Here is an 11690-nt window from a genome sequence, read left to right on the forward strand (position 1 = left end):
GGGGGTTACAGTCAACATACGATGTTGCAAACCAAGACCCCCTTTCACTTTTATAAAATTTAGACTTTTTCACCTGTGTCCATCTTAAAAGTTAACATCATTAGGACATAAAGCTGCTTTTGCTGTGCATGGCCCAAATAAAGGCCTGTTTTGTTTTGCTTGAGACCAGAACCTTTTCTTTTATATAAGAAATTGTATTCATTCCCTTTTTTATTTTTTTGAAACTTGCTCAAGATAACTTTGGATGTAGAGAACAAACTTTTGCTGTTTGAGAGCTTGGTTTGAAGTGCCGTTGACATGCTGCATCTGTGTGTGGGTGGTAACATGCAGAAAGCCATTCAGAGACCAATGAGTCCATCTGCCATGTTTGAGGCCCTGCATATGCACGCACACACACACTCACTCACTCACTCACTCACTCACTCTTTTCATTCAGACATAGACCTCATAGATGTGTACTGTTCATTTCTGACCTGGGGATTTACCAATGAGGATAGGGCTGCACAATTAATCAAATTTTAATCACGATTTTGGCTTCCCACAATCAAACTTTCGTGATCGAGCAATGTTTTTTTTTACATGACCCATTTCTTCTGTAAAGCCGTGCCTGTGTTTGGATCTCTCCTCTTACTCTGCGTGCAGCCCCACCGCCATTAACCCACACAGCTCCTAGCAACGGGGAGACGCAGCGGCGACAGCGCCGGTCCACACTTCTGACATTTTCCACAGTTTTAATTTTATTAACACCGCTGTATATTGTTTAACATGAGAGGCAAACCTGTATTTGTACCGATGTTTCCACTGGTAACCCTTTTGCCACGGCAAAAAACAGAAGAAGTTATTGAATGAAACTAACTTCAGGTTGTTGAGTAATAGCATGTGGGATGCAGCCTGTTGGACCTGGGTGAGAGATGTGACCCATGGCCAGAATATCATAGTTCATAAAAATGCAGCGCAGTGACAATACAGACATTTCACGTGTGTAACTCCGCTGACCCGTCATTCAACCTATGCTGGACCCATTCATAATGAGTCAGCCGTCACTCTGTGAGTAGCAAACGCGTCAGTCCATCGCACTCATTTTCTCTCCCTATCTCGTTTAATCACTCTGTTATTGTTGTTGAAGACAAGTGAAGGAGCTTTTTCATTTTATTTAAATCCCAATCTGTTTTAATAAAAGAGCTTGTGAAAAGTGGCTGCTGACTTAAAACTGAACATTCAGCCCACTTTAGTCGACTAAAGGAATTTGGGGGATTTGATGCTAGGGAGTGTGTCTAGCTGGTTTAGCCATTTACCTACATGTTATTCTTGTTTAAAATTATTTACATAATATACATGAATGTATGTGGAGCATGATAAGAAGGTGACCTTAAAATAGTGGCGTTAACGACAACACAAGTACAAATTTGGTTGCACCTAAATTTTGTGCTGGTGCACCTAAATAAAAAAGTGCAACCGAGGCGAAAAGTTAGTTTGGAGCCCTGGCTCGTAGATTTAGCAGCAGGCTGTTGTACGTCCCACTGTTGGAATCCTCTACAGTGAAATACAGTCACACTACAACGGTTACGTTTTTTTTTTTAGCATTTTAGCCTTTTTAATCCAGATATTAGTGTAGCTAACATTCACGTTACCTGCTGTGTAACGTGTTATTAGTGTTTACTAGCAGCGATGTTTCTGTTGCCTCTAACGTCTGTTTTGGAGCATCAGAGAGCAACGCAGACATTTGAGTGGCATCGTAATGAGGTACCAAAATCTGTGTTGATATTTCGTCTGGTAGATAGCGGGCATACAACATACTTCATATGGGCTTCATATGTGTGTGTGTGTGTGTGTGTGTGTGTCCTGTGACCGACCACATCCCTCCCTCCCTCGATGTCCCTAACATGAATCACTTAGAACCAACACACCCTAAGCTAAATGAACTCCCCCTCTCGCTCACCCTTAATCACATTAGCCTAAGTGATATGGGAACGCCAGGCCAGGCACACACTCCCACCTACTCTCTCTGTCTTTCAACCCAAATAAATAGCCACTCCTCCAGAGCTTTAAGTCGTCTTAAGCTCCATCTTTGGATAATAGACCGTTTGCTCCCCCAAAGACCCCAGTGTGAAATAATGATGATCAAGACGAGGGCAGAGAAAGCAGGTCGAGAGAAATGCAAGAGGGTGGAACAGAAAAGGAGAGCTGACATTCAGCTAATACCTCCCCCGGGACAAAATCCATCAAAACACCAGGGTGTTTTGTCAGGGTGCAAGGTTATTGTGCGTGTCACTCCCCGATGTAAGTCGAGTGCGTTGAGTTGCGCATGCTCGGATGTAAACGGTTTACAGCATAACGCGTCGTACCCGATGAGAGTCGAGTCCGACCGGCTCTGGTCTAGTGCAGATGTGAGTTGCGCATGCTCTGATTTAAACGGCTTACAGCATAACATGTCATACTGAAATTGGTGAAATCCATGAAATAATAAACTTTGCTCATCACAAGCAATAACAGAAGATGGGAATGATTTCAAAAATGTTTTAGCTATCAATGATAGTTTGATTTCTAACGTTAGCTCAAAACTCCATTCAAGTGACAGCCGTTGTTGTGTTTGATGCTAACTTGTAGCCAGCAGTGAACAAACTTCGTTATGCAGGTCTATTTTTACTGTATTGTCAATACATTACAGAAATCTCTCGTTAGCATCTTGTAGGCTACTTGTCTCAAAGTGACGTATGCACGACTCAAATCGGCAATCAACTCACATTGTAGAGTGACAGTGTGGAATAACTATTGTAATTTTTTCTCATAGTTGACTGCTATTGGGGAGGGTGGTTGAATAGGTTTTAATGAAAAATATTGTGAATGATGAAACTGGCTTATGCCTTGATGGGGGCTGTTTTGAGTGTGGTACTCGAACATCCAACAGCAATACCAGACATAAAGCCCAATCAAGGGTCCTTTTTTAAGTTTAAAATATATAAATATAACTGCTAGCTTATAAGGCAATTTTCTCTATCTACTCTTTGTATTGCTACAAATAATATCAGATAATCAGATAATATTATTTGATTTGATGGCAATATGCGTCTCTGTGCAAAATGATCAGGGATACTGGCCATGCAGAACACGGACTGAAAGTCTCCATCTGTGCCTGGTTAATAATCGATGAAGGGGACTCGGTAGGTTCTGTGCTATTCACCGGTAAATAGCTCCCAGTTTTTGCCCGGCCCAGCCCATCTTTTATGGATGAGTCGCTTCTATGCCTTGTCAACATTTTTCACCATCAATATGCATCAGCTGGGCAAACACTGGCCTTTGTGTGTGAAATAGAAGTCTGCGATGTTTGTTGTGTTTTAGGTGGGAAGGTTTGGTCAGGCATCTTCATAATTGTAGTATTTGGTTGGTTCTGGACCTTGGGCCATTGAATTCAACCTGCTTATAGGCACCAAAGTTTTCTGCATAATTTTTATTATCCTGTTTTCTTTACCTCAGTGATGTTTAAAATATTGTAAAAAAGAAAGAATCACCACTTCTTCTCATCATCCTCCTTCATCCACTTCCGGTCACTCATCCATTCCAGGTTTATCCGTCTCTTTCTGCTTCAGTCTTCCTCTTTCTCCAAAGTTGTACACATTCTGATTCTTGTGTCTGTGCTTTTTTGAGATCTAACTTTCACTAACCGTCTTTTTTTTTTTCTTTCTTCTTTTTTCCCTCTTTGCCTACTGAAGTTCACAAATATATAGTTGCAGGTAAGTACACCAAACTGTTCTTCAGTGATTTGACAATTTGCTGAACAGGTGGTTAATCTAATGTGCCCTGATCAACGTTGTGGAAAAAACACTTACCCTTTAATGGGAGTTTCCTGTTGCATAGTTGGTTAAACTAGACCAAATATTGGAAGATCTTTCTCTCTTTATGCAGGCCTAATTTGTGTGTGTGATTGAATAAGTAATGGGAAGAATGCATGAAAAATATCTTTAAGATTTTGAGATGGGAGTCCTTTTGCTTGTACTTGCTGACAGAATTAAGTGCCATAGTCTCATGTCATGCATGCTGTATGTATGTAATTTGCTGTGGTGTAATTAGGGTTTCCAAAGTACATCTATCACAGCAATACCCAATTTGTGTCAAGCTGCTTGCAGAAAGCAGGCAAACTATGGCAGCACAAATGTTTCAGTCATTGAGGGTACATTTTGAAGTAAAACTATTCAATTGTTTAACTGTTACCTGGCTAATACTGTCACAGTTGGGAAAGCACGGGGTAAATAATACAATTAATGAGAATTGAATTCCACTTAGCTGCATCAGTTTCAGGGTCCTAGCGTTTTGCATTCAGGCTCACTATCATGGTTCACTGGGACACTAATATCTGATAACTAATATTATTAGAAACACTGAGCCTTCCCTGCTATGGCAAGTTAAGATGCCTAATGTGAAAGAGCCCTAATGCCTTATAAAGCTGTTTTTTTTTCACAGTCACTTCATTACTTACACACAGCTGTAAAAGAATGAGGAATGTTCAGTAAGTCTTTTTATAAAATATATATTATATAAATTAAATTATTTCTACATCTACCTCATTATATTGGGCAACATGAAAAATTATCAAACAAATGTATTTAAAATACATTTTTACATATATGCTTTATTTATACAAATATTTGTTTATTCATTAGTACTCCTACAGCGTTGCACATCTTTGGAGTTTGGAAATTTGAAAGTGCCCTGTATCACTGTAGTTGTGGGCGTGCTTGCGTGTGTGTGTTAAAAATGTACACACCTGTGCATGACCGTGTGTGGTATCAACCCTCAAGTGAGGATTTAGACTTTCATAAGAGTAGTGGTGAGGTCAAAGGTCATGCAGGGTGTGCTTATGAAGGCTCTGTTGCTTGCAACTGTCTGTGACCTGCTCAGCGTCAATTTCCTTGGGGATCTCATTAACCGCTATACTGGCTAACCGCCCTCCACCAGCACACAAGCACCTGCAGGAGAAGATATCAACATACCCCAGAAAAACCTCCGGACCAGGCTGAGACTGCGTCAATAAAAGAAGGACAGGCTAAGGAGTTATGTGACCTTTGGCACATCGGCATTGTCAGTCCACCGCAGTGCGTGACAGCACCTGAATACCACACTCTGCTAGGTGCATGGGTCACATCACCAGCGGACCATATTATCTGTACTCCGGCATTTTCCTCAAGCACCCCCTTTCAACAAGGTACAGGTAGTTTGGCCCTTTTCAAAAGTAACGCACGCCAGTAGAAAGGACATCTTTTGTAGGCTCGGCTATGAATCGAGCAGATACTTTCACAGATTCCTTTGCTAGCCAAAGAACAATCCGTTGTTTCATTTTGTCCGCTTCAGTGATCCTCTTTTTTTCTGAGCCAGAACTCCATTACCAGCCCTTTAATGTGACTTTCAAATGCGAGAGGATACAATTATCTGCTGTCTGGTTTGGATGGCCAGTCTTTGCAAGTAATCAGGACGGGGGGGTGACGGCCTGTAGCTTCTGGCTCGTTAGCCTTCTGTTCCCAAGAGGGCAGGTGTCATTCATATTAAATGATAAGCTGTATGCTCCATATTATCCAGCTTGGTGTGGATAAGTGGCCACTACACATAAATCCTTCACCTTTGCACATCTTATACTTGTATTACCCAATAGACTGCTTGCAGAGGCACACTTCCTGACTGACAGCCGACAGTTAAAGGATCTGACGTGTAGGGAGAGGTTCTTGCTTCTTTTTGCCCTTTTTACATAGAGCCCTGGAGGTTTTCTAGCCCTTGAAAGTAAATGACAAATGTCAAAGAGAGTTAGAGACCCACTTTGGGAATATAGTGAATCTCTGAATAGTGTAAATATTCTAAAATAGAGACTCTCAGCTGAGACCTCGATGTCAGGACAATGTTTGACGTGTTCCTTGTATCGTCTAAACCCAGACCACTCAGTTAATGATCATCATATATACGTTGATTTGCTATTTATTAAAGTTTAATAGATACTTTGGCTTGTTGTAGATCTGCAATATGTTCCATGCACAGTTAATTGAGACTACTGGTTTATTTTCATTTTTGTCAAGACTTTTTTAACGTTTCTCTGAGTAAAGTTGAGACCGCAGCCCCATATGTTATCATTGACTATTTATCACCAGCGCCTCCCCTTGTCATGTCCCTTTCACTCCTTCTCCTGTTTGGCTTCCTCTCTGTCTCTTTCCTTGAGTTCAGAGCAAGCCCCCCGGCCCTCCTCCAGGAGTTCAGCCTTGGATTGGAGGTATCCTCATCAGTCTAACAAAAATCCTCCCTGTAGTCAGGGCCATCCTGACCCTCTGTATCAGCCCCCCCGTCAGATAAGGATCTGACATGCTCACAAAATAGACAGGAGTTTCAAGGACCATACTAGTGGTTTTTCATTTCTCAGCCCCTTAACCGTGAATTGCTTCTACTTGTCAATACTGCAGACTATTTTCCCCACTATACATGTCCTACCTTCCAGGCAGTCGTTGGTTTCAGTTTGTTATGAACAGAACATTTCAGACAGAGGGGGAATACACGGATATTGAGACAGACAGTATGAGAAAAATAAAGTATTTTTGGAACATTTAAGCATTTTATAAAGTTTTAGTAGAAACCCAAATTACAACTATGAACCTGAAAATTAGCATAATGTGTCCCCTCATTTGCCAATTAAATATAATTTAACATGCATGGCAATAAAGTTAGCGGATACATTTCAGAAGACAAAAAGTCTTCAAATGTTGCTCAATGTTTTGTCTCCTTTACCTTTCCTTTGGTGTTTATGCTAGTCAGTTTATCTTCTACACGTTGTATCCATTTGAAGGTGTTTGGCTCTTGGAGGTTTATGTGTCAGTTCTTACATGCTGGTATGCACAAGTGTTTATTTCAAAAAGCCCATATGTCCAAATGTGTGTGTGAGTGAATATAGAGAGCAAATGCTCTCAGCAGCATATGTTTAGTGCTGTGAAGCAAGTCAGGGCTGACAACTCCAAATGTTGCTAATAATGTTGGGAAGCATTTTTGCCATCAAATAGTTTGCAGCTTTAGTGAAATGCATAACATAATACAACTGTTTTCCCTCTAACAGACAATGGATATAATAGATACTTCATTCAAGTAATCTTAACAACCTAAAGTTATGTTCAAGTTATGTTAAGATAGCTATTAGTAGGACATTTAATTTTTCATGACTGCAATTTCAATTTGCTCTCCCAGTATACATACATCATTTAAAAATATTAATTATAAACATATACTGTACAAATGTAAATAGAATTGCAGTATACACTGAGATTTTACAGTCAGCTATATTTTGAATAACTTTAAAATCATTATTGTGTGATGAAAAGCACAATTTAGACTTTCATCAAGACAAAAGCAAAACATTTACTTGTAGCATATGTTATGGCTGCCACAGCAAATTGGTACCATTGTTGGTAAGCATTATCAAACCATTCTAATTTTCAAAATGTAGATTTTTTTTTATACTAATCTAAGAATTCATAGTAGTTGGATGTTATGTGCCTCTTGAACTAAATAATTTAAAGTGGATGTCTCCTGATTAACAGCTGTGCTTTACTATGACTTGTGTAAGATTATTGGTGCCCAGAGGCATTTTTATTGAGTTGCACATATTATTTTTGGCAGCTCTAAAAGTCCTCTCTCTCTCTCTCTCTCTCTCTCTTACTCACACACACACACACACACACACACACACACACACACACACACACACACACACACACACACACACACACACACACACACACACACACACACACACACACACACACACACACACACACACACACACACACACTGCTGTAACTGTAAATTGACTTGGTTGGAACAGGACCAAGGGTCCTTGCAGTGATCCAGGCCACTCTTTCCCCCTGCAGGCCGGTTCCTCTTTGCTCCACCTCACCCTCTCCTGCTACAGCCAGACACAGGCAGCACCTCAGGAGTGTTTACGGGTCACTCCTCTACAATGATTTCTGACTCCTATGCAAACTCTTATCTTCATTAAACTTTTTGTCATCATGGCCAAGCTCGTTAGTCTGGGATATTCCTGCATTGTGTATAATTGCCTCTGTATGGTTTGTGCCTTGGTGGGCGGTCAATGTAAACAGCACTGCAGAGCACCACACCTACAAGAGGCAGCCGATCCAAATGGCTCAAAGGAACATGGAAATACTTTATGGGTCATCTGCCAGCTTCAGTTTTCCAGTCATATTATTGGTGTGTGAAATATTTTGGTGCATTGCAGATTCTCTTTTACCCATAAAGTACCTCCATAATTATTTGAGAAATACCCCATTTTGTAGTGATTTTAACTTTGGTTATCAGCTTGACAGCTGACTCTACTGTGGTATCAGTGCGTGCCTAAAGATACTTTCACTAAGTTTCCAAGCAGCCCTGATATTACGACAAAATTAATTCCACTGCAAGTTAATAATAAAAGCTGGTTTGAGAAACGGCTCACTGCTTATGCTTCAAGTAAACGATTGCTAGTAATGATCAGAGATATAGTGGATATTAAACTCACACCATATTGATTAACCTATCATTTTATTTCTACAATTGATAATTACAGTCCTGATTGAATGGTATAAATCTATACTAGATATTACCACAAAATACATGAGGCAGCAAATATATTGACAATTTACTTAAAACTCCTTGTGTGTAGTTTCTGTCACCCCCATGAGGAATTCTAAGTAAGGACAACAAAACCGTTTTGCCCCCACCCCTCCTCCACGCAGTTGCTTGTAGCCAAGGAGGACACAGAGGATTTTTTTTTAATCCTCCGTGTTCTCTGATAAAAAACAACAACAAACAAACATGATAGACTCTTCAGAAGAGGTAATTATCTTCACTCGAGCTTCTGTGCTGAAAAGTCCCCGGACGACACAGTCTTCTGAACATAGCCATACTGAGAAATACAGAGGGAGTTGTGTAGAGCTGATTGTCCTAATTAACATTGAAGCAAGTCCTTTGGCAATGGCTTTGAATGTAACTGACGTTGGTCAATATCAAGAAGTTACGCACTAAAGCTTGAAAATTACATTTATGTAGTTTACAGCACATTCAGCATATTGACAACTGTACTCAGTTAATGGACTATACTGTAGTTAATGGACTTCATAGGTTTCCCACAATTGTATGTATTACTGCATGGGTAATGCTGATGTAGGGAATGAGATTGAGATCTAAGGAGTGATTAAGAGTCTGCCCCCACCTGTGGAGGGTTTTACCGGCAGTTCTTATTCCTGACACTGATAGTATGAATGGACAGAATGGGGCTACGCTTTGCATCTGCTGCCATCTCATGGCTGCTTACTGCACAATACAAAGTAAATGTCTGCTCCTGCGTTGTACTGCTATCTTACCTGTTACTGTAATATCTATGTGACTGTAATCAGAAAAAATATAATACTAATAATAATAATACTGTAAATGTAAGTCAATTGGAGTTGAATGTCTTGTGTTGTTCAGCCTGCTGTTGTCCACTTTGGATATTCTAAAGGGAATTTGCAGTGTTTCTGCTTTTTGTGGTTGTTGCTGTAGGTCACAACAGAAATTAATTTGTAGTTCAAGTCAGCTTTTCATTAATTTATTAATTAGTTTAATTTGCGCGGGCTAAACTGCAAATGTCCAGCTCTCTCTCCATACTAGAACATAACTCATCTACGGTTTGTTGTCCAGGGCATTTGAAACAAATCTGTTTGTGTTTGTGAAGGGTCTCCCTTGCTGCATTTTTTTTCTCTTTTTTCTTTAAATGTTGAAAAGGGGGCACTTCTGCTTCTCACCCCTGGAAGTATCCATCATCTCTCTTTCTACAGTAATGCAATAAGAATTTGGATTATCAAATCATGCTCTTTGATTTGATGACCCAGGTTTAAGCCCTGCTTACATGCAAAACTCTGAATCTGCACCTGATTTTATTTGCTGTTCTGTAGCTGACACAGACCTCCATGTTTCTTTACATGGCTCAAAAGATGAAAGCAGTTACTTTACCATCATCAAACATGGAGAAATAGTTAATTCCTTCAAAGTGTTCAAGCACTGATTTCACAAGAGGTTTGCTTCACCTTAAACTGATCAAGTGTTATTTTAATTCTGTCTCAAAACAAGAGGAAGCTTCATGTACGAGTATTTCAATTTGAAGTTTGAAGTTGCAAGTACAGGGAGGTACACTAGGGGGCGCAAATGCTCCAACAACGAGTATAGGGAGGCTGCTCTACCAGCTCTTTATCTCCTTTTCTCTTTCTTGTCAGTCCATGAATCTGGAGACTCCAAACCTGAGCTGAGACCTCCACCTGCCCTCCTCTCCCTGCTCCTCTCTGGTGTCACACTAATAAAGGCATCGAATAACAGAATTACAGCAGTCTGAGGACAACATCATTCAAATACTTACATACTTTACATGAAAAACAACTGCAACTCAGGCAAAATGGGCTGTCACAAAGGTCCATCCATCCATCCATCTATCTATCCATCCATCCATCTTCGTCCGCTTATCCGGTATTGGGTCGTAGGGGAGCAGCTCCAGCAGGGGACCCCAAACTTCCCTTTCCTGAGCCACCTTAACCAGCTCCAACTGGGGGATCTCGAGGTGTTCCCAGGCCAGGTTGGAGAAATAATCCCTCTACCTAGTCCCGAGGCCTCCTCCCAGTTGGACGTGCCTGGAACACCTCCCTAGGGAGGCGCACAGGAGGCATCCTTACCAGATGCCCGAACAACCTCAACTGGCTCCTTTCGCCGCGAAGGAGCATCGGCTCTACTCCAAGCTCCACACGGATGACTGACCATCTCACCCTTTCTGCCAGCCCTGCTCCTGAGGAAACCTATTTTGGCCACTTGTACCCTGGATCTCGTTCTTTAGGTCATGACCCAGCCTTCATGACCATAGGTGAGGGTAGGAACGAAAACTGACCGGTAGATCGAGAGCTTAATACCGCACCCGCTGCACCGATTCTCCGACCAATCTCCCGCTCCATTGTCCCCTCACTCGCAAACAAGACCCCAACGTTGTTAAACTTGTTCACTTGGGCTAAGGATTCATTCCCTACCTGAAAAAAGCACTCCATCGGTTTCCTGCTGAGAACCATGGCCTCAGATTTAAAGGTGCTGATCCTCATCCCAGCCGCTTCACACTCGGTGCAAACCGATCCAGTGAGTGCTGAAGGTCACAGGCCGATGATGCCTTCAAGATCATCCGTAAAAAGCAGTGATAAGATCCCCAACCCAATGAACTGCAACCCCTCCCCACCTTGACTACCCCTCGTTATCCTGTCCAATAAATACTACAAACAGGATTGGTGACAAAGCGCAGCCCTGGCGGTGGCCAACCCTGACCTGAAACGAGTCTGACTTACTGCCGAGAACCCAGACACGGCTCTCGCTTTGGTCATACAGAGTTTTGATGGCCTTGAGAAGGGACCATAATTCTCGTAACACCGCCCACAGTATCTCCAGCGTTGTTCCTCTTCAACCCGAGGTTCGACTATCGGCTGAACCCTCCTTTCCAAGGAGGCTGAGAAGTGTGATACCTCTGTAATTGGCACACACCCTCTGGTCCACCTTTTTGAAGAGGTGAACCACCACCCCGGTCTGCCACACCCTAGGCACCGTCCCAGACCTCCACGCAATGTTGAAGAGGCGTGTCAACCAAAACAGCCCCTCCACACCCAGAG

The 11690-nt window shown here is 41.7% G+C and overlaps 1 protein-coding gene across 10 annotated transcripts in view; it reads left to right on the plus strand.

Moving 5' to 3' along the window:
* Nucleotides 1–11690, plus strand: part of agrn (agrin) — a 247383-nt gene that overhangs the window by 60614 nt on the left and 175079 nt on the right. For 7 of the 10 annotated variants that reach the window (XM_032521016.1, XM_032521015.1, XM_032521018.1 and 4 more), the window contains exon 3: nucleotides 3711–3731. The exons of the other annotated variants lie outside the window; for them this stretch is intronic. In XM_032521016.1, coding sequence (XP_032376907.1) covers nucleotides 3711–3731 — 21 coding nt within the window. The remainder of the gene's footprint in view (nucleotides 1–3710; nucleotides 3732–11690) is intronic. 10 annotated transcript variants of the gene reach the window in all.

This window comes from Etheostoma spectabile, chromosome 7 (genome assembly GCF_008692095.1).
Source record: "Etheostoma spectabile isolate EspeVRDwgs_2016 chromosome 7, UIUC_Espe_1.0, whole genome shotgun sequence".
NCBI lineage: Eukaryota > Metazoa > Chordata > Actinopteri > Perciformes > Percidae > Etheostoma > Etheostoma spectabile.